We start from the raw sequence: 23,526 nt of genomic DNA, 5'->3' as shown, positions 1-23,526 counted from the left end.
TTTTAATCTTGACATTATGATGATCCCACAATAAATTTGTTCTTTGACATCAAAATAGTTAATTTTAGCTTCACGTTTTCACATTTACAACACTGCAAATTATTTTTCAGCAAAACCGCATCTTCACATCACTGGTGGATCTATACTGGGACATCTCATGATAACAACTAGTGAGATACCTAAAATAGATACCAGTTTTCTACGAAATCCCAGATGATGATGCTCCGCCATTGGGTGGGCTGATGGGTTCTGTTTCCATTCATCTTTTGTATATCATAGACACACACAAGACAGAGTTTATGCCACTGTAGATTCCCCTCTAGCCTCATGCTATTAGACCACTAGTATCCATTTTCGTTATTAGTACAGTCGGATTGGGGGTAGGATACTAGAGGGTCTGTAATCTCATTTGCCCTTGGACCCTCTGTTAAAGTTTAGTTTTACATAATTTGTAGTTCCGTCATTAAAGGTAGACTGGCTCTTAAAAAGTAGTGCCCGCTATTATGGAGGTCAAAACAAAATGGGGAAACTTTTGGCTAACTATTTGAAGATTAGACAAGATAGAACCCGGATTTCTTCCATTACTGACTCTTCTGGTACGTCTCTTTTCAAAGATACTGATATCTTACAGGAGTTTGTTACTTTCTATAAACAGCTCCATACTCCTGAATCTATTCCACTTCCTTCGGATCTCTCCTCTTATTTTCACTCACTCGCTCCTCCTCCTTCTTCTCATGTTGACTTTCACTCGCTTGAAGCGGATATTTCTTTAGCAGAAATTTCTCACGCGGTCTCTATCCTGAAACATGGTAAGGCCCCTGGCCCGGATGGTTTCACCATTGAGTTCTATCAACATTTTTCAAAACTTCTCCTTCCCCGTATGCTCCTCCTCTTTAATTCCTTTATTACCAACGGTCTCTCTCAAGGTACATTTCAAGAGAAATGATATGAATTATCCCTAAAGAAGGTAAAGACCCTGCTTTCTGCAAGAATTACCGACCCATTTCCCTTGTAAATACGGATTATTAAATATTTGCTAAATTGCTAGCTTTGCGTATTGACCCTATTCTTCCTGAACTCATTGGCCCTGAGCAATCGGGCTTTGTCAAAAGGCGTCTTTCCTCTGATAACTCTCGGGTTTTCTTTAATATTCTCAGCAAGGCTCCTTCCTTTAATTCTCCTCTCGCGGCTATAACCCTGGATGCCGAGAAGGCGTTTGACAGGATTAGTTGGGATTTTATGTTTTACGCTCTTACCTGAATTGGTTTCCCCCCCAAGCTAATTTGCCTTATTTCTCTCTTGTACTCTGGTCCTAAAGCATCCATTTTTGCTAATGGGAACATTTGTGATTATTTTTCTCTTTCCAGAGGAGTTCGTCAGGGCTGTCCTTTATCTCCCCTTTTGTTTATTGTAGCCCTTGAACCTTTTCTTACTAAGATACATCAAGACTCCCAAATTACTGGTTACAACCCTGGCCCCAATCAGGTTAAATTATCTGTATATGCAGATGACATTCTTTTATATTGCTCTAACCCTGACTCATCCATCCCTTCTTTTCTCCGCCAGGTTGATGCTTTCTCTTTAGTATCGGGTTATCGTCTGAATTGGGATAAATGTAGTTAAAAATTCACAAAACTTCCAGAGCTGCCAACACCGCTCAAACATTATATTATGTATATCAGCGACTGCTGTTTTCTCCGGTTAAACTGGCTTCCTTCTCTTCTGACCTTTCCCCTACCTGCTGTTCCTGCCCTTGTACTCATGCTGATTTGCCTCATATGTTGTTTCACTGTCCCAATATCACCACTTTTTGGCACTCAGTTTGGTCCCGCATAAATACTATTTTTACTATAAAACTTCCCTTTTCCCCTTCTAATATCTTATTAGGTTCATTGTCCCCTAATCTTCCTCAACACCCTTCTCACTTTAAACTACTAGATTTATTTTTAGCAGTTGCCCTACACCTGATTACCTCCAATTGGAAGGATTCCTCCAACGTCACTTATTTCGCTTGGTGGAATGCGATTTGTTTTAATCATAGGCTTGATACCAACTATGTTACCCCCATTTCCCTGGCTGTTAAGAGAGATTTATTGTGGATTCCTCTTACCACGTACTTATCCACTTGTTCCCCTTCCAGCTCCACCGCCATTACAAATCCCATCGCTGGCTCTGATGAAGTCCGCAAACCTCCTTGATTTTTCCACTTGTTGTCTTTTTCAAGACCCTTTTCTTTTGTACCTTTGCCAGATGTATTTATTGCTTTTACTTTATTTTCACTTGATATAGCTTTTACGCATACAATGTATAATTTGCTTCTGTTTTTTGAACTTGTCTTTTCTCTTTGACTTAGCATAAGTGTTTATTGATTCCATTTATTATATATTTGCTTTATGCCCAGTTGTTTCTGCATATATTTTTTTCCCTTTGGATGCACTGTTGTATTCTCCTATTTTACTTGGTTTCAATAAACTTGAACTTTAAAAAAAAAAAAAAAAAAGGTAGACTGGAGTCTCCACTGCCTGCTCGCCAATTTCATTACATTGTAAAGAATTCTTGACGATGGGCATTTGGTTTTGATGCCATACCTGAAGCTAAAGGAGTTTCTTCATTGGCAGTGGATGCAGTACATAGTGAACTACTTTAAAAGCACTTAAGTCCTCAGTGTATCAATGAATTGCCTGATGTGGTAGAGTTTAGATCTTTTGTAATTGACATCCACAGGGTGGAGTTGTTTGTTTTGGCTTGGAACATAGCAATGCATTATTCAGTCTGCAATCAACAGAAAGTATTGTAATGAAGTTTGGCAGTTGTTTTTTGTTTCATGTATTAAAATGTTTGGCTTTCATGCAGACGCCAAGTGCTTTGTACACGTGCGCGATGTTCTATTCACTTATTACATATAAACATTAGGATACGTTCTGTGGCTGTTGCTCACATGTCACGAATGAGCAGTTTTAGGGTGCATCACATGTTAGCCCTCTAACATAGTATAACTGCTTCAATATTAAACACTCAAACCTCGACCTAACAGGTGCCTGGTAACATTATATCCTAGGAGCATCAACTGTTCTTTTAATCTAGTCCTAAATCCTATAATATGAAAATCAGCAATTTGGTATTCAGAGGCTATTTTAATTTACTCATACGCCCTGCCTTCACTCACCTATACTATCTAAAGAGCTCCACCTACAAACACCTTGAGCCCACTCATTCATTTTCAGTGCTTGGGTGAGGGTCCAATGATGAAGCAAGCCACGGGTGGTACCTGTGGGTGAGGAACCTCTATATACATATATGTATGTGTGTGTATATATATATATATATATATTACCTACTGGCGGTCGCCAGTAGGTAGTTATAGTTAGGATCGTTTTCCATAGGAAATCCGCAACATTCTATTGGGAATAACTTTGGCGCCGAATGAGGGATCTGCCTGTAATTTTCCTTAACTTTGCCTCACTGCGCTCCGCTCCTTCCCTGAAAGTTTCGGGGGGATTCGTCAAGCGGGGGCCGAGATAAAAGGGGGGTCCCAAAACATGTTTTCCCCATGTTAATTTCAATAGGGCGGTTGGACTCACTTTTAGCTCGAACGGCTGAATGGATTTCCACCACACTTGGCAAAATTGTAGGGACTGGTACCCCGATGTGCCTTTGCTATGTCTCAAGATATATGCTCCAGTGGTTTTTACAAAAATTAACTTTGAAAAAATATATATTGGGCTACATTGGGCTATATATATGTTAGAGCCCAAATGTAGCCCAATGTAGCCCAATGTAGCCCAAAGATGGCCACCAGAGACAAAAAAAACAAATGTAGCCCAAATATCAGCCAGATGTAGCCCAACTATAGCCCAATGACAGAATGTCCCAGAGTGTTCTAAAGAACAACTAGAGCGCTAACAGTCTTACTTATGACAAAAGTATGGCACACCTGAAGTCATCTTGATTTGAATAAAGTGTTAACACTTAAAACATTAAATTTGCAAAGGAACAAACTGAGGGGGTTCATTTTGCCATAGAAATTATGATTAGTGCTGAAGAAAGAACAATTAGGGCACATTTTGAGTGACTTCTCAAATCCTCTTATATTTCATTAAAAAAATTCTGATTTGCAGTCTCCCAAGATGGCCACCAGAGACAAAAGAGCCCAAATGTAGCCCGAATATCAGCCAGATGTAGCCCAACTATAGCCCAATGACAGAATGTCCCAGAGTGTTCTAAAGAACAACTAGAACGCTAACAGTCTTACTTATGACAAAAGTATGGCACACCTGAAGTCATCTTGATTGGAATAAAGTGGTAACACTTAATACATTTAATTTGAAAAGGAACAAAATGAGGGGTTTCATTTTGCCATAGAAATTTTATATATATATATCTATATATATATCTATATATATATATATATATATATATATATATATATAGATATATATATAGATATATATATATATATATAGATATATATATATTCACTGAAAAAACCATAGGTTTCACACCAGTTATAGTTAGGAATTAGCATTTAAAAAACCTATTAAATTCACTGAAAAAACCATAGGTTTCACACCAGTTATAGTTAGGTGGAAATTTTACTCACATAAAACCATTGAAATTCCCACGTTATAGTTAGTTGGACTCACTATAACTTGCGCGTGCAATGCACTGCTGACGACGTCACATATTACATCACTCATGACATGGTCAATGACATCACTCATGACATCACCGATGACATCTCAAATGACATCACTGATGACATCATCCAGTGAATGTGTATCTTTCTGAAAAAGAAATATTTTTTATATATGTATATCTAAAGGTTGATGGAAGAATAAATGGGTAAATAAATGTCTAAATTGATTTTTTTTGTGTAAAATTGATTGGTTAACTGACTTATTAAATGTATCTTAGTGAATACATATATTAGCGAGTAATGTTTAAATATTTAAATATCTGTATCTGTGTCTCACTTTGTGTATAAGTGGCTGCATGGGTTGGTGAGTAGCTACCTGAGTGTGTATATGGGTTATTAGTTGTTTTTTTGAGTATCAGTATCAGTGTCTGTATGGTTCGGTGGGGGATATTACTTAGAGCACAGATGCATGAATGAGTGACTCACTATTTGTATGTATTTTGAAGACAGCATGTGTGCAAGACTGTATGGGTGGATGATTGTGTGTATGGGTGGGTTAGTAAGTATGTGTTTTTATAATTGATTGTTTAAGAGAGTAAATATGTTTCCGTTTCTGTAGAAGTATGTTTAGTGGTGTGTATATAGCAGTATAATCAAGTAAATGTTTTTTGATAGTTTATTTGCATGTGTGAATTTGTGTGTGAGTAACTATATGGATGAGTATTAGTGTGTAACAGTATGTATAGGTGTATGAGTACATATGATGAGTAAGTACATGCATGAGTGACTATATAGAACTGTTGGTGAATGAGTGGATGTGTATGTAGATGTTGGAATTACCTAATAAGTTGTTGTAATTGGTATTGGTTTCTCCTTTTTTAAGAAAATGTTAGTTTCTATTTTTGAATGTGTGTGTCAAAGGTTATTTTATGCTGATAGGAGGTCTGCCACTTTGTCACAAGGATGTTGTCATCAGTGATGTCATTTGAGATGTCATCAGTGATGTCACTGACCATGTCATGAGTGATGTAATATGTGACGTCATCAGCAGTGCATTGCACGCGCAAGTTATAGTGAGTCCAACTAACTATAACGTGGGAATTTCAATGGTTTTATGCGAGTAAAATTTCCACCTAACTATATCTGGTGTGAAACCTATGGTTTTTTCAGTGAATATATATATATATATATATATATACATATATACATATATATATGTATATATTGCGCTCCAATTCTTACAAAATGCTGAAGAATTACCCACACTCACGGGGTTGCCGTTTTCAAGGTTGCTTTATTTACAGTCAAGACAGACGCCCTCGCGTTTCGGCACTCAGCCTTTCTCGATGTCGGTAGCCACCAAACACCGGCATGATTTTAAACAATATCCCCACAATCAAGGAAGGACTACTCGCTAGTTAACATCAAACTAGCGCCTTCTTGGAGTGGTATGCTATTTACAAGATATGATCTCATTCAATACATATCGTGATTTAAACGAACATGTAAAGCACTCCTAATGCAAGTAATTACGAATCATGAAATGTATATATATTTCATCCATTTCAAACAAACATTTTTTGTATTTAGTCGAATTACATTGCGAACTGACAAACACAATTCAGCCGTGAATCGGCCATTATCCTCCCTTAGATGTTAATCGGGTCTGTTTTTTGTGTAAAAAGAATCAACCATATATCTTTTAAACATTATGTAGTCATTTTTGTAAATTGATATGTATCTTAATTCATCGCTCAAATTCATATTTCTCTCAGCGGGTCCACCAAATTATATTTCATGAATTGAAATCAATTCTAAGAACTTATATCCAATGTTAACCAAAAAAGTCAAAAAATCAGATCAGAAGTTATAATCCATTCAAAAATCCTATATCTTCAACATATCTATTTACATATGTACATACAGATACATATATACAAATATACCTCCTAAATTGAGGGTATCATCGAAACATCTTTGCAGTTCATTTAGGGGTTTTATAACATTGCTTCATGTACCAATGTGAACCATCAGATCTACGCCACAATTCATACCCCACGGTGTCTTTGTGTGCAGGTCGATAATATATCTGGATTCAAGTCTACGAAGTTTTTTCAATCTGTCCCCGCCTCTGATACTGTCAGGGACCGAGTCTAACCCATAACACAATAGCTTATTTTGGTCGCTTTGATGTTTTTCCGCAAAATGTCTTGCGACTGGGTAAGCTTGGTCCACTTTGTCTATCGCCCTCATGTGTTCCAAAATTCGAATTTTGAAAGGATGTACTGTGCTGCCTATATACTGCAGCCCACATGGGCAGACGAGACAGTACACCATATATGGTGTACTGCAAGTGATAAACTTGTTGATTTTTTTTACCATACCAGTGTCTCGAATGGTATATGTAAGCGCTCTCTTACTGTTACAACACGCTTTACATTTGTGACAGGGGAAGAAACCTTTCATACTTTTCAAAGTATTAGACTTAGGTGGTATTTTCTCCAAGTGGCTCTGTACCAGTTGGTCACGAATGGACCTAGCCTTTTTGAATGTGACATGTGGATAGTTAGGGATATCCTCACCTATGATATTGTCTGCCTTTAAAATATGCCAGTTTCTTTTCAGCATTTGTTTAAGGTGGTTAGCCTCAGATGAATATGGGGTGATTATTCGAAATTTGCCTCCTTCATTTCTTTTAACCCTACTATTCTCCAATAGACTTTCCCTGGTCAAGGCTTTCACTTTGCAAAGTGTTTTGTTGAGGGCGATCGGATTGTAGCCTCTTACAACAAATCTGGCTATACTGTCAGTGGCTGCTGTGTCAAAATCACAATCGCGTGTACAGTTTCTCCTGAGTCTAAGCAGTTCCCATAAGGGATACTCTGCACTAGTTTGGGGGGGGGGGTGACTGCTTGTTGCATATAATATTGAATTACCTGCAGTTGCTTTTCGATATAACAAGGTTTCAATTTTGCCCCCAACAATCTGCACCCTTAGGTCCAAGTAATCCACTGTAGTTGGACTAATTGTTCCAGTGAAATGCAGATTGTAATCGTTCTCATTCAGGTTTGCGATATAGTGACGTGCAGTTTCTTCTGTACCCTGCCAGATGATAAATAAATCATCGATATATCGATGCCATTTTATCACTGAGCCACTGGATATGTTGTCACTATAGGTTCTGGGCACTTGCTCCTCCCACCAGCCGACGAGCAAATTTGCATAGCTGGGAGCGAAGCAGGTGCCCATCGCCGTGCCCGACACTTGTTGGTAGTAATCTTCTTCAAAAAGGAAAATGTTATTATTCAAACAGAATTGCAGAAATTCAATAAGCATACAATTATGTTGCGCATGTCTTAATTGTCTTTTTTTCAAATACGCAGTTACTGCTGCTATCCCTTTAGAATGCTCAATACAAGTGTAGAGACTTGTTATATCAAGGACGATTAGTAGATAGTCAGATTGCCATGGTACATTTTGGATTTTGGTTAAAAAATCTTTGGTGTCCTTCACATGAGAAGATAGTTTGATTACCAAGCTTGCCAAAAAGAAATCAAGAAACCTCGAAACATGTTCCGTCAGTCCTTGAACTGAAGAAACACTAGGTCTTCCAGGGGGGTGCAAATTGTCTTTATGCAGCTTTGGAATGTGGTAAAAAGTCGGGCAGATGGGGCTAGAGCTGCACAGATAGTGGTATTCTTCATTTCCAAGCATTTTTCTGTTATACCACTTATTAATAAGTTCGTCATATGCCTGGATACTTTGTTGATATGCTTTAAAAGTGGTTCTCTGATAACACTTCACATCTGATAATTGCCTCATGGCCTCACAGTAGTATTGTTCCCTTGATTGCACCACCACATTTCCCCCCTTGTCCGAAGGCTTGATGATAATGGAATTGTCATTAGCCAAGTCATTTAATGCCTTCTTTTCTTCCTGAGATAAATTAAATCCACTGTTATAAGTTTGTTGTTTTTTCCGAAACTGTTGAAGATCTTTTATCATAGCTTCCGAAAAGGTATCCAGGGCATCAAACAGCATTTGTCGGTTGAAAGTTGAGCAAGGTTTATGCGGACTTTCCTCTCTGTCCTGTTCAATCCCCACATTGATTGCACGTTGCACTATTTCTTGGCTTGCTGCATCATCCAACAACACCTCATTTCTTAGATCCTCAAGTACTTCTATTCCTGAGAGATCATTGACCGCAAGACTATCTGTTGTCGTCAGTCTTGCTGTTGGCTTCTTGCTTGTCTTTAGATGAGTCCTAGTTTTGAAATATTTATGTAATTTCAACTTTCTGACGAAACTGAAAATGTCAATCCTAGTTTGTGTATACTCCAGGTGAGAATCAGGGCAGAATATTAAACCCAGGCTTAGCACTTTATGTTCCGGATCACTTAGTGGTCTAGTTGTCAGGTTAACCACTGTTAGATTCGATGATTCTATTATCTTCTGTTGTTGCGTCTGCGGTTGGTCCAAGTTGGATTTTTTGGTTTTCCCCCCGCCGCCTGATCTTCTTGTCCTCCTGCGTTTACATTTGCATTTACTTCCGGGGGCTTGTGCTTTCCACCCCGTAGCCAGCAGTGTTTGATGACTTGAAATTCTGTTTGAAAAGGGGTTTGCTTATCAGAGCCCTTTGCGGCTTGTGGTGCTTGGTCATCACTAGATTCGTTGCCTGTTAGATCAGACTCCGATGTTTCCACTGTCTGGACTGGTGCTCTGGAACTTAGTTCCTTACGTGAAACGTCAAACTTTTTTGCATAGGTTAGTATGTATGTATGTGTATATATATATATATATATATATATATATATATATATATATATATATATATATATATATATATGCCACTCCATAGAAAGATACTTCTAATCATGCAATATCTGAGAAATTGTGAAGCAAGCACCGATTTACATGGGTGCACTTCGCTCACCTATCTTGGATACACTTAACAGACACACACTCCATAGAAACTGGGTCTCCCCTCTCTTTATGTTTATTGAGTATACAGAAATTGGGAAGCTGAGGGCACACCCACCAAAAGACTTCTCACTCCTCCATAGTTTACAGTCAACATTAAATATTCAGAAATTTGTATAACAGGGAGGAATTGGGGCACGTGTTTTACTTGAAAGAGAGAGTCAATGGCCGCCGTCAAACTTTAATGGTGCATTTTACAGAATCTTTCTACAATACATTTGTTGCCTAAAAGCTGTTGGCTTTATGGGCAGTTAGAATGGGCAACACATTCTTTACACTGTCTTATTACCATTGAACATTACTTATCTGCAGCGAATGCAGGTCTGCTCTCAGGAACATTTTGAGTCTGGTGGGACTTCCTCACATGCAACAGTGTCTGATGTAAATGCAAAGTAATGTTGTTCTGAAAGTGCGGTTAACAGGGGAGCAGCTTGGTCAGTCAGACTGGGGTGGGAGGGGTGGTGAGCTTCCGATTTTCTGACAAGCATGGAGGCATATCATGTTAGTCATTATGGGCTACATTTATGATAAGTGACGCATCGCTGCGTGAAAACAGTGATGCGTCACTTTTCGTTGCGCCCTCCTTGCGACATGCAGGATGCGTCATATATACAATATGACGCATCATGTTGCAAAGAGTTACAGATACGTCAGTATTTCTGATGTATCTGTAGGCGCAAAAATGATGCATTGCAGGAGTGTGTCACAAAAGTGACGCAACTTCAGCAATGGTTCATTTAACATGGGCAAGTCCCATTTTAATGAGCCTGCACCATGGCGCAGGTTTAATGTGGCGCAGAGGTTTACAAAGTGACGCATCTACCTAGATGCGTCACTTTGTAAATATGACGCAACATGGTAAATTTTTTAAGCCGTTGGTGTGTCACAAAAAGTGATGCATTGGAGGTGCAAAAGTGACGCAAGGACTCATAAATAAGCCCCTATGTGGGAAGAAGTGCATGAGGGGGGCTTAAGACAGTGAAAAAGGAATGGAGTGCGGATTGTGAGGGGTACTTAAAACACAGTATTTGCCAAATAACCATGTTTTACTACCTTCAAAACAGAGACGAGAATGTGCGTGTATGCGTTTTTGACTGAGAGTATTTCAAAATCCCAGTTAAAATCCAACAGACATCTTGCTATACCCGACTGAAAGCTTCTGTAGCCAATTATTTATTCAATAATACATTTTTAAGGGGTTATAACACCCCAAACAACCCCCCTGAAGCTACGCCCCTGGCGATTAACTGCAGTAAATAAAACAAACCTAGTCTGGCAACCGATAGGTATCCATTGCTACTTCTGTACCACTCAAACACTTATAGTTTCCGGGACCATAATGTAATATTTGAACTCTGAGGTGGCCTTACATTGTCATGAGTTAATGGGTGCAGCTCAAACATTAGTGTGCTGCCAAGGATCATCAATGTTGCTCACATATTCCAATGTGTTGCCATTTTTCATAGTTCTACTAAAATCGAATAACCAACCTAGAGCTGGTGTTGAGTGTGCTCATCTTCATCTCTAGAGGGTCCGAAACTGCGAACGTCCCATCCTGGGCATGGCAAGGGGGACAGCATTCAATGCTGGCCTGGAAATGGGGCCCAGCTATGTGGCAGTAGGTTGGAGGTTAGTGTTCTTTCTTCTTCTGTCTCTTGGAAGGGTGCTGGCACTAGTACCTGCAGATGCAGGCTTAGGCCTCAAATTTCAGCTTTCTGTCCATACGACTTGCCTTAAAGCAACAGTGATTAGTTGCTCTGAGGGTGGTCCCCTTTGCACATACTAGAACAGGCTTGCTTTCTTAAATTCTAATGTCTATAATTAGCTAAGTTGACTAATGTATCTGTAGCCAAAAGAGATTTAAAATCTACAGTATAGAATGTACAAAGATAAGTGTCAGTAGCACCTTCATGAAAAAAGTAAACATTTATTTGGCTCGACAAATGGTCCAAATGTCTGTTCTGCAGATGTTTTTTTCGTTTTTCTTGAGTAACAAAAGTAATGTACAGGCGAATTATTGCCTCAGTTAGCTCTTTGTATACTTTTATCCTGCCTGTTGAAAAGTATACAACGTATAACAGTTACGATAGCCTTTAGTCTGATTTTCCATTCTCAGGGGGTGACATTTGCAAGAGAATCTGTCTGTTGCTTCTTACAAATTTATCACACTATTCGGCGGGACAGCAACCAGGATAATGTGTCGCTTTGCTAAACACTTATAAGGAATTAAAGGCGAGACCTATTGTCTATGCCAATGCTTTTTACTTTCCTGACAACTAGTAACAGCTTCTGGTACTGTATGGTTGTATTCCTCACTTTCAGTACACCTGCAATTGTCAACACCATTAACATGGCTGTAATGTAGATACTTGTACAAACGGAATTTATCCATGTTAGTGTTTTCTTGCATCAGGGATATTAAAGCCAGACTTATTGGTTTTAATAATGCTTTTTATTTTTCATTCCCCATTTTGCATTCCAGAGGGCTTTTTGTTAGCCCCTTGCACCGCCGGTACCTCAATTTTTGTGATGCACCAACGTCGCTTTTTGCTGCCAATATTTACAAGGACATTAAAACTCACCGTGCGTGGCTTTTCCTGTCCTTGTAAATACGGTCCTTTACATGCAGCACTTTGCGTGAAAGGGGCGGTCGAAGGGTGTTGCTGTGGGTGTTCCCACGCAATACCCATGAAAGCTGACACATACCCAGATTTACGAGAAATCATAAACCTGGGAATGCGTCTGAATGCTATGCCTCCACAGGTGAGGCGTAGGGAGGAACAACGAGGAGAAATGTTTCTCCACGTTTTTTTCCCTCTATGCACGCTGCATTCTGCAGCACACATACGAAGAGGAAATCACCTCTTGTGGATGTTTTTGTGCAGGAAGGCATCCCTTCCTGCACAAAAACATACATCCTTGTGACGCAGGCACTTTTGCACCATCATGCAAGGGTGCCCGTGTCGGCGCATGGCAGCCAATTTCGCGTCAACACAGGGGAGAGCAAGGGGATCCGTCATATAATTGTAGATATGACATATCCCTTTGCTTCTGAATTAACGCAGTGCGGTGCAGCCAAATGGCTTCCGGCACTGCTCTTCGTTAACTCCTTGTAAATAAGGCCCCAGATGTTTTTCACAGTTTATTTCGCTGCTTTTTGTTCCCCTTTTCTATAGTTCGGGCACTGCACTTCTCTTATTCCCAGGCACTTTCTTGGTCTGCCCCTGCGTAACATTTTCTTTTTCTGATACGATTTTCCTTCCTCCTTTCTTTCTCGCATCGCATGTACATCAGCGTATGTGACGTCAAATGAGCAGTGAATGATTTCCATTAAACAGTTGATTTTAAGCTTGTCAGCATCATTGTGCAATTTATATGGGCCAAGTCAGAGCATTAGGGGCTCCATTGCAATGATAAAGGTGCATTTATGATGCAAATTGGCTTTGTGAATTGGGCACTATGAGTTTCCACTTTTTTCCACGTCACCAACTATTTGTGATTCTTCTTCGTATGACAAATAAAACGACGGATTTAGGCCCAGATCTCTGTGCTGGAGTGAATGTTTGACATTGTTCAACATTCTGCCCATCAATTGTTCTTTTTGCAAATAAAAATGCAAGGCTTCTAAAGGCTTGAGAAAGAAAAATCTGACTTGTGATGCAGAACAAATAGTGTTTTTTTCATCTCTGCTTTCAAGTTAATTTTCACTCGCTAGCACATAATAGACTCTAGTTCATGCAAACTGCTAATTATCCCAATGCCTGTTCAATCTGGGTTCAGAACTTGTAAGAAAGTACTTTTGTACTTGTGATCTACATGAATGACCGATTTTGCTTCTATGTGTTTGGGACACATTTGAATTTGATTTCGTTTTGCTTTACGAAGGACATTCCAGCATTTTTAATTTATTTACGTTGTGATCTTATCACTTAATTCTCGAGAAACTGCTCTCATTATATCATTTTAAACACTTTTCATGTCTTACACTTGAATGCTGTTATTTTTATATTGATGCATGTGAAATTGATCCATGTTTGTATGCTTGATGCACATCCAGATAAGGGAAATATGTACAAAAAATTGAACTATTGTAACCCACCCATAAAGTCAATTGAATGGAATTGAACTGAGATTTTCTTCAATGAGGATAAAGTACAGAAAGATCTTGAAGAAGGTAATCTTGTTGTATGTGTCATTGGTGGAGGCAGTGACAGTATATTGCTCCTGCAGGATCCCAAGCACAAGGTTAATGCCTTAGGAGAGATTACTTAACACACATTAACATCCACCTTAAGTGATGATCACCGCTCTTTCTCAGGTACTAGAGGTTGCAGTGCTTACTTTGAGCTGGTGGTTTCCGGTGCTGGCACCAACACTTACTTATCAGCACAGGCACTTAATTAGTGACACTGGCACTTAGGACAGTTGCCACATGATGGTGCTGTTTGTATAAATTGGAGATGATCAGAACCGCAATTGTTTATTAATTCAGTACTACTGAAAATAGCTAATACCTGCTGATGTAGCTCAGATTTCATCTGGAGTCAGGCATTGCTTTATTTTTGTGCTTCAGACAGACTGCATTTAAAATGACGCAAATTTTGGTGCAAATGAAAAATGCATGGCACATGAAACATGAAATGAGGCCTAGTCAGTCTGAAATGCTTGTGCTGAATTAACATGTGTTTTTGCAGTGGAGAAAAAACTCGTGATTTCAGTGGCCTCTTTAGCGTTGAAAATAATCATGGAATGTGTTCTTTCTTCCCAGCTCATTTTCCTTGTAATTTACACTACCTGTACTTGTCTTAAGAGACTTTGGCTTTGTTGCAAATTTAGACAATGCATATTCAGTTCATAACACATCTTCTTATAATGTGTATTAATTAACCATGACCCAACACTACACACGGGGCAAAACACATTTTTCATGAAAAGCTATCTAAAACATTAGAGCATGTTGCTATGAGTATGTATTAACTGTGTGCTCTTTGAGAATTTGTACTGATGCATGATTATGCTATGTTGTACATTGCACATTTTTGCCTGTTGTGCACAAATGATAGAAATGCTGCTTTAAACTAATATCTTTTGCTAGTTAATAACTAATACAGGGTACTAGTATGGGGGAGGTAAAACATAATGGGTCACATTTAATACATTAATACTCTTTGTGTTTGTTTTTGTTTATGGGCCCACCATTACATGGCTGCCTAAGAATCCAGCAGGGCTGAGAATTGTGCTGAAATGAGAGACGCATACGCAGAACTGCCAAATGTCTCAAGTGAAGACACAATGGGTCAAGGCCACAGTGAACTGTTAATTCTTGTTATCGTGCCAAAGGACCAGTGTCTGTGGAAAGTATCCTTCCTGCGTGCGATGTGATAGGAAGGAAGAAATGGACTGATACATTTTTCTACCTAAATGTTGTATATTTGTATAATTATTGATGGTGAAACATAAGATTGTATTAAGTATTAACGTTTCCTTTTTTAAAACTGGTATGGGTTGGATTTGCCAATGAGAACAGGATGGTGAGACCCTCATGTCATCTATGCTAACCAATCACAGTATAAGTTCTACTGAAAACTGCAACATTATTAGTATAGTCAGCCAAGAATTAGAGTATAAATAATGTACTCCTAGGGGGTGTATTTGCCTTTAAGCCTTAAGGGGAGGTCTTAGTCTGAGAGGGAGGAGAGGAGAAGAAGCAGATGAGATCAGACATCATATGGTTTAGGTACAAGAATGTCGCGGGTGCAATCTGGGAGGAGATTGCGTCCGAGGAGAGATAGAGGGAGATAGAGGGAGGTGGGGGGGCATAGGCTGGCCTTGCATGTCATATTTTTGGAAAGGCAGATCACATTCCTCTGTGGTCTTGTGAAGGGTGGGCTGTCTCTCTCTCTGTGAAGCACAAAGAGGCAGATTGAACAGTCCAGGGCAGAAGGTTTCGATTTAGATGCTAAAACTCTAAGTTTATGCTTTGACTAACTAACTAGGTTTGAAAAGATTTATTTGTCTTATGCATTTATTTCTCTTTATGGGAGATTTTTGCCAATTATTAATTATTGATTAGCCATGCAAACTCACTTTTGAATGATATTTTCCTGAACTCTTTAAAGAATTCAGACTGATATTTGATGTCTCATTCCCTTCCTTTATGGAATGCTTTGTATGCAACCTATAATATGTTCTGTATTATTTCTATTTTTCCTGTTTTCCAAATGCTGTAACCTGATTCATACTTGACTAATAAATAAAGGGTCAGAGAAACTTAACTTTTGACTAGAAAATAAAACCCTTCAAAATACTCACCAACTCTCTCAATTGGCTTTTTTGATTTTTCATGTTTATGTAAAGTCTCCTGAAGACAATACAATGGTGTCAAGGGTCCAACACCTTTTCAGCAGCAAAATAAAGGTAAGTGAGGTTTTGCATTGAGAAATTACAGTGAAAATACCCGCTGGATCACTGCCGCCCAAGTTATTTTTATATCTTTGGGGGCCTGGAATAGGCGGAATTGTCACACTTGTAGTGTGCTGGTTAACAGTAGGTTTGTAGGTGCTGACACTGGCAAAGACGGCAGTGGCAATGGGTGGTGCAAGTTGCAGAGGCCTCTTGACTATAGCCCTGGCACTTATTTTTTTCAAATTAAGCACTGAGAGGTTGTAACTTAGTTACAGTAGGAGGTTGACCCAGTATAGTCCTAGAATAAGGCTCCACATTCAGAATTAATTGTAGTGAAAAAAGATAATTAGCAAGTTTAAATCAAAGACTTACATCTGCCTTTATTTTAGGGTCCAAGTTATTTTGTGGATTTTGAAATGCCTAATTGTAATTAGTATTTTTTTAAATAATTAAGGGGCATATTTATCAATATATGATGCAGCAAGCCACCTTGCTGCGTGGCAGGGAAAGGGCAAGAATGTGCCGTATTTAACATAATCTTTTCCTTGTGCGGGCGCCCAATGAGTTGCCTAGCGCCAACGCAGACACTCTTGCACCATAATGCAAGAGACCCTACGTTGTAAGCATGATTTTTATTTGTACAGGAAGGGGTGCCTTCCTGGACAAAAAAATCCCCTGAGGCATTTTCCTCTTTCTATGTATGCCAAAGATTTCTCCTCTTTATGCATCACTTGGGGAGGCATAGCAGTTTTGGCGCATTCCCAGGTCTACCATCATGGTAAATCTGGACTACATCAAAATCCATGGGTGTTCCATGGGAACACCCATGACCCACCCATGCAACACCTCCTTGGGATTGAGTAATGAAACACAGCGATTTGCGCTGTATTGCATTATTCTACATTTATCAAGCCACTTAGGGCCACGGAATGTGGCCTTGCGTGTATTGATAAATCGTACTTATGGGTTGCGTTGCTCTTGCACTCCATTGTGTGATGCAAAAGTGACATAACCCTTTAATACATGTGGCCCTTAATGTTTTGAATCATTATGCCATTTTCTCATGCTTCTTCTTAATGGCCAGATGTATGACCATTTTTAGTGGTTGCAAAATGGAGCATCGGGCCCTTTCTGACCGCTAAAACAGCGTCTGGCATGTACTAACCCAAATTTGCGAGTCACTAACCTATTACAGACTCGCAAAATAGGGTTTGCAAGTCGCTATTGGGAAGGGGAGTGCCAAGGGCGTCCCTTCCTAATAACAAGTCGCAGGGGCAAGTATGAATGTTTTGTGACCGGAATGCAGTCGGAAACCATTTATACATTACCGATTCCGTGAAGGAGGTGGTAACCTATTACTAAACAGGAAGGGGCCCCGGAGGGACACCTTCCGCTTTGTGAATGTGGGTGGCAACATTTTTTAAGAGCAGACAGTGATTCCACAGACCACTGCCTACTCTTAATACAAAATTAACAGGAAACTGTTCCTTTTTAGGTCTCACCTAGAGTTGCAGCGCGCAAGCGCTGCACCTTCGGCAAGACATATTGTGGATGAGGAGATTTGAGAAAGATACTTGAACCCCCACCCCTCTTTTTAATTGGCTGGCGTCACCATTTATGTAAAACGGTGGCTGCCGATTGAAAGTGAGGCTTTTTGGTTGCCGCCCTTTCCCCTTTTTGTCCGGCCCATCCGGACTGGATCGTCTGCTTCACGGCTGTCGTGAAGCAATTCCTTTATAGGGGCCATCTGTTTCTAATTAGTTAATTGCTTGCTTTATTCCACAGATAGAAAGGTGTGTAATGCGGTGAAAAGCAGTTGTAATCTATTTAAATCTGTCAGCATGAAGAAAACAAGGCGATTGGAACCCTCTGCAAGATCCCACCCCTGCAGGAAGTAGTATCCCAGCCTCTGTCTTCGGGCTTTCACTAGCCTCATAACACCTACATTGGCTTAATCAAAATCAGCATTCCAAATAGAGTGCCGACAAGGTTGTTCTAAAATAGGATTATTGCCCACTGTTGTTATCAAAGGCCCTCTCCTCAAGTTATGAACCCTCTCTTTTTTGGCAGGGGTACCATTACCATAATTGCTCTTCGCTCGAGGCAACAGCAGCTATGATGAATAAACTGCCCCCTCTGTATGCACGCTGCCTTCGTGCATGGTTGCAAGGTCGGGTAACTAACATCAGTTATTGCTCGCGGATGTGGTCAATAACGCTTAGTTACTATCAGGGTTCCTGCTGCATTTCACCTTTGAACTCTGCAATGCGCTGGTGCCGTCTCTAGGCAGCCGCTGCGCTTCATGGAAGCATGCCTCATAACATCGCACTGCACCCATGCCACATAAGACCGCACGTGCCCATTGAAGCATGCCGCATAGCCCCCCACTGAGCCCATGGAAGCATGCCTCATAACACCGCACTGCACTACCCAGCTGATGCATGCCACACTGAGGGATGTCAGAGGTGCTATCAACAAAAATGGGGGTAACCAAGGTGGGCGATTTTTAACTGGGCCCAGTGTATAGGCCCTAACAATATCTCAAACAAAGAGAGGTACACGGTTCCCCATGGAAAAGGGAGGTTTAAGAAAACCAAGCAAGGGAGAGAGAAGGGGGAAATACCCCTTTCGGAACTAAAACCCTCACACACCGAGCAAGCTAGGTGTCATGCTTCACAATCTGGGTTTTGCTCCTCGTCAGACTGGCGCTGCAATGTTTGACGGGCACCCATGAAGGGGCTCTTTATCGGAGATCTTTTGTTCCTGCCACTTGTTGCATGCGGGTGTTAGGGTACTAGGAGTAGTGTAGATGTGCAAAGTGTGTGAAAGTTAAAAAAGGTTAGGTAATTCACGATTAATTTTAATGATGTGCTTAACCACCTTGGTAAAAACGGTGAGGGAGAGATACACACTGGTACTATGGTCCAGTAGCGTATCTACTGCCTGATGGTCGACATGTTTCATGCTATACTTGCAATTTGTCAGGACCTAAAGTAAAAAGAAAGAACTGTGCTACACAAGGAAGGGGCTATACTACCTTCCACTGAAAGTAAATAGGCAGGCCAGCCGGTCCTGCTCTCTTGGGTGTGACCCTATTATGGTCGCTAGTTCACTTCAACGGTCTGCTCCTGTGTAGTGGCACCTTAGTGTAGGTACCTGTTCGACGCGCAGACAAGACCTTCCACACCTACCCACACGTAGTCCCAAAGTGGACAACGGGAGACCGGATGTCAGAGGTGCTCCCCTATGCATGTCACGCTGTGGCACGCCCCGGATCCTCTCTTCAACGTACACATGTTTAGTTCTAAGGGCACATTTGTACCCATTGCACTCAACACCTTGTGTTAACTTTCGGTGCCAGCTTGAGTGATGCCCTCTCAGTAGTGGTTGCCAGGCCAACAGTGCCAGGTTATGGTGTTTAGACACCGCAGTGCCCCCCTCCCCCGCACTAGTGTGCGCAGTGTCTGTGTGTGAGGGTCTCAACGCGGGACTGGTGTTTGCTGTTGGGCGCGGAGTGTGTGTAGTGGGGAATGTCTGACCTAATAATGGCGAGCCATGCCGGTGACCACACCCACACCGTGCCATAACACATCACACCGCCACTCAGTGCCGTCCATCAGATACCGCACAACACTGAACTATGCGGTGCTCGACTACATCACACCCCCACTCAGTGCCGTCCGTCAGATACCGTACAACACTGAACTATGCTGTGCCCTACCACATCACACCACACAGTGCTGCCTGTCAGATACCGCACCACACTGAACTATGGGGTGCCCTACCACATCACACCACTCAGTGCCGCCTGTCAGATACCACACCACACTGAACCAGGCGGTGCCCTTCCACATCACACCACTCAGTGCCACCTGTCAGATACCGCACCACACTGAACTATGCAGTGCCATACCACATCACACCACCACTCAGTGGCACACCACACTGAACTATACGGTGCCATGCCACACCACACCACCACTCAGTGCCGCACCACACTAAACTATGCCGTGCCCTACAGCATCACACCACCACTCAGTGCCGCCCGTCGGATACTCCACCACACTGAACTATGCGGAGCCGCACCACATCACACCACCACTCAGTGCCACACCAAACTGAACTATGTGGTGCCATGCCACATCACACCATCACTCAAGGCCATCAATCAGATACCACACCACACAGAACTATGTTTCCATTCTACCACTTTAATGCATTTTTCAAAGTTTTGGGCATCTGAAAGAACGAGCCACACTTATCTAAAACAAAAGAATACGCTATTTGGGAGGTAAAGTAAGACCGACAAAACGTTTCACTTATCAAAGAGAGAGCTGTATTTCTTGGTGCATTTAGATTTATAGAGTCCAGAAGCAGTCCTCTGTACTTTACATGCAGTCCTTGCTGGGCCCTGAGGACAGTGGACGAGGCACTGAGCGCATTCCACAGAGAGGAGCCCCGGCACGGCCGCAGACCCAGAGCCGTGTGTACCACCAGCAGTGCCTGTATACACGACGGCTCTGCACGCCTGCTAGTGTGATGACCCCTCCCCACCCCGGCTAGATTGGGTGCAGTTTCAATGGTCTGGCTATGGATCCAGGCGTGCTCGTATTAATCCCGGCTTTACCAGAACAAAAGTGTGTGAGCACAGGCAAATAAAACAGTTTCCGTGCTCAAGAGCATTCACAAATGATGCGCACACTAACACGAAGCGCTTGTTTGTGAAAAAGCAATTGCTCCGTTGAGCCTGGATGCCCCTAGAAATGAACTGATCCATGGAGCTGTTATTTAAAAGTCTCTGGGTGTCGGGTTAAGTTACCGTGATGCACTCAATAAACAACACGCGTTAAAGGGGTTTTCTAGTGTAAAAATTAAGACCAGGAACAATTCGATATAATCAGTACAGAACTATAAAAAGAAATCCTGACATTCATACTGTGCATTGTGTGATCTTGCCCTGTTACTGTTTTACAATACAAAACTCACACTAGTACAAATGCAATGCAATAGATTTCGCAATTACAACAAAGTGAGCTATTGCCATTTTGCATTACACCATTTGAGTCTTCACGAAGGAAAAAAAACAACAATAACATTTACAATGTTCATAGCTCAAAACTATTTAATTGCTTTGTAAATGCTTGTTTTCTTTTTGAAATGCATCCCGTTTTCCTTTGAGGAAAACAGGCTGCATTAATAAAAAAATTGCTTCATTTTAAAAGCAATCACAGACATGTTGGTCTACTGACACCAACAGGTCACCAACCCTGTGCGTGGAGGCCATCTTCAATAGGTCTCAAATTGCAACCTGTCGGTCATTTGCGACCCATTCAGAATCACTTACAACCTGATTCATCAAGCCGAATTGCGCTCGCAAAGGGCCAGAATCTGAGAATCTGGCCCTTTGCAAGCGCAATTTTTGCATTTGGGATTCATCATCCCAAATGCAAAAATCGGTAATTGCTAATTCGCTAAATTGCGAGGAATTACATTTAAGGAATCTCTATTTGAGATTCCTTAAATGCAATTCATCAACCATTTTTAAATTGCTAATTCGCAATTGCGGGCCACTATTTACCGAGAGGTCAGACCTCTCGGTAAATAGCAAAAACTTAGAAAAATGCTTTTAAAAGCATTTTTCTAAGTTGCATGTTGCACACACACATGTCCTTTGGACATGTGTGTGCGCAACACCTGTTTCAATTTGCATTTAAGGGGTGCTACAGGGTGTCCTTTGGACACCCCTGGCACCCTTTAAATCGCTATCTTATTTGCGATTAGCTAATTGCTAATCGCAAATAAGGAATACTCCCCATTCATTCCTATGGGCCTTTTGGCCCATAGGAATGAATGGGGAGTTATTCCTTATTTGCGATTAGCAATTTGCTACCCGCAAATAAGGAATGTGTAGGAATCGCTATTTATTTAGCAATTCCTACATGAATACCGTTTTGCGAGTCCTTAATAGCGATTCGCTATGAATCGCTATTAGGGGCTCGCAAAACGGCCCGTTGATGAATAAGGCTGTAAATGTGTCTGAGACACACCAGTACATTTCATTTTACGAGTCTCTAATTACAAGTCGCATAAAATTGCAATTAGCGACTTGCAAAATGAAATGGTCGTACATCTGGTCCATAGTGAATTATTTTGTGTGCCGCTTTGTTACACTTTATGTCCCGATGACTTCTCAAAAGACATTTTTAAAGTACTTATGTCACTAAAATCTTCATTTAAAACTGTGAAAACATCCTTTGAGATCACTTTCTGCACTGCCCCTGACAAGACCTAGTAGCACATCTATCTATGAAGAACAAGGAAGGCATTTCAAAACATAACAATATGCCAATGTAAGAGTGATGGAAACATACCGACGCCGCTGAGGTACGGGCTTATTGACTTCCAGGCACCGATGCTCCCCTGGCGCATGTGCTGTCCCACTGCTAACTCGAGGTACATGAGGGGCATCCCCTCAACAATTAACATGATGAGGTAGGGGATAAGAAAGCCACCTGGAAGAAAGAGAGAATAAACCTCAGTCACAAAATTAACATTGAACTTTTTGGGATTTTGGCAATGCATAGTAAAAATGGTCATGTATGAGGAGAAATAATCAGTAATGGCTCTGAATGGTTGTTAGCCTGGAAGAGTGCTACTGTCAACAACCCATGTGCTCGATTCACACATCTATTTATAGACATGCAAATGGAATGATTTATAAATGCAGAGTCATGCTTTATATTCCTCAAGGATGAATTACCTGTCTGTTTACTCACAAGTGTAATTGGCTCAGGCCCCATGGATCCAAGTGCTGCACAGACTGGACGTACACTCTAGGTATACTTTCCTGGAGTAACCCCAAGTGTTCCATTCCCATTAATGTATCCCCTCAGCTGCGTCCAGCCATTGGGGTGCATGTTATGTCTACATCCCACTATGCAGGAGCCCTCATGGATCCCTACACACCCCCACTTTAGTTAGGCTCCAGGGGCCTCATTTATGAGGCCCCTTGCGCCATCGGAACGTCACTTTTAGTGACGTTCCGTGGCGCAGAAGCCTGCGTGATATTTATCAGGCAGCACTAAACCACTTTTTTTGGCTTAATGCTGCCTGATGAATGCAGTGTTCTGCGTTAAAGGGGCGTGAAATAGGTGTTGCTGGGGGCGTTCTCAGCAACATCCATGGCCTTTTGACACTGCCCCGGATTTACCAGAAATCGTAAATCTGAGGCAGTGCCAAAAGCTTACGCCTCCCCAGTGGAGACATAAGGGAGGCGCAACGGGGTGAAATATCTTTGTTTCGCCTCGTTTTAGGTCGAGGACCGAAGGCTGCGCTTGCGCAGTCTCCGGGAGGAGATTTAATGATTTCTAGTATAAGGGCTTGAACCCGCCTCTCTCCTCCATTGGCTGGCTCCCTAAACGGAGGCCAGCCATTGGATGAGAGGGGCGTCACTCAGTTCAAGCCCCGTCTCTTTCGGATTATGGGGCGTGTTTTTTTGCGTTATT

General features: G+C 41.2%; 1 protein-coding gene across 3 annotated transcripts in view; it reads right to left on the bottom strand.

Moving 5' to 3' along the window:
* The window catches only part of SLC6A20 (solute carrier family 6 member 20), a 436,355-nt gene that overhangs the window by 170,415 nt on the left and 242,414 nt on the right, over window positions 1–23,526 (bottom strand). For all 3 annotated transcript variants that reach the window (XM_078688162.1, XM_078688164.1, XM_078688163.1), the window contains exon 2: window positions 22,393–22,533. In XM_078688162.1, the coding sequence (XP_078544288.1) occupies window positions 22,393–22,533 (141 nt within the window). The remainder of the gene's footprint in view (window positions 1–22,392; window positions 22,534–23,526) is intronic.

The sequence above is a fragment of the Lissotriton helveticus genome, chromosome 4_1, assembly GCF_964261635.1.
Source record: "Lissotriton helveticus chromosome 4_1, aLisHel1.1, whole genome shotgun sequence".
Classification (NCBI taxonomy): Eukaryota; Metazoa; Chordata; class Amphibia; order Caudata; family Salamandridae; genus Lissotriton; species Lissotriton helveticus.
The sequence above is the reverse complement of the archived record's forward strand: the minus strand, read 5'-3'. Positions and strand labels throughout refer to the sequence as shown.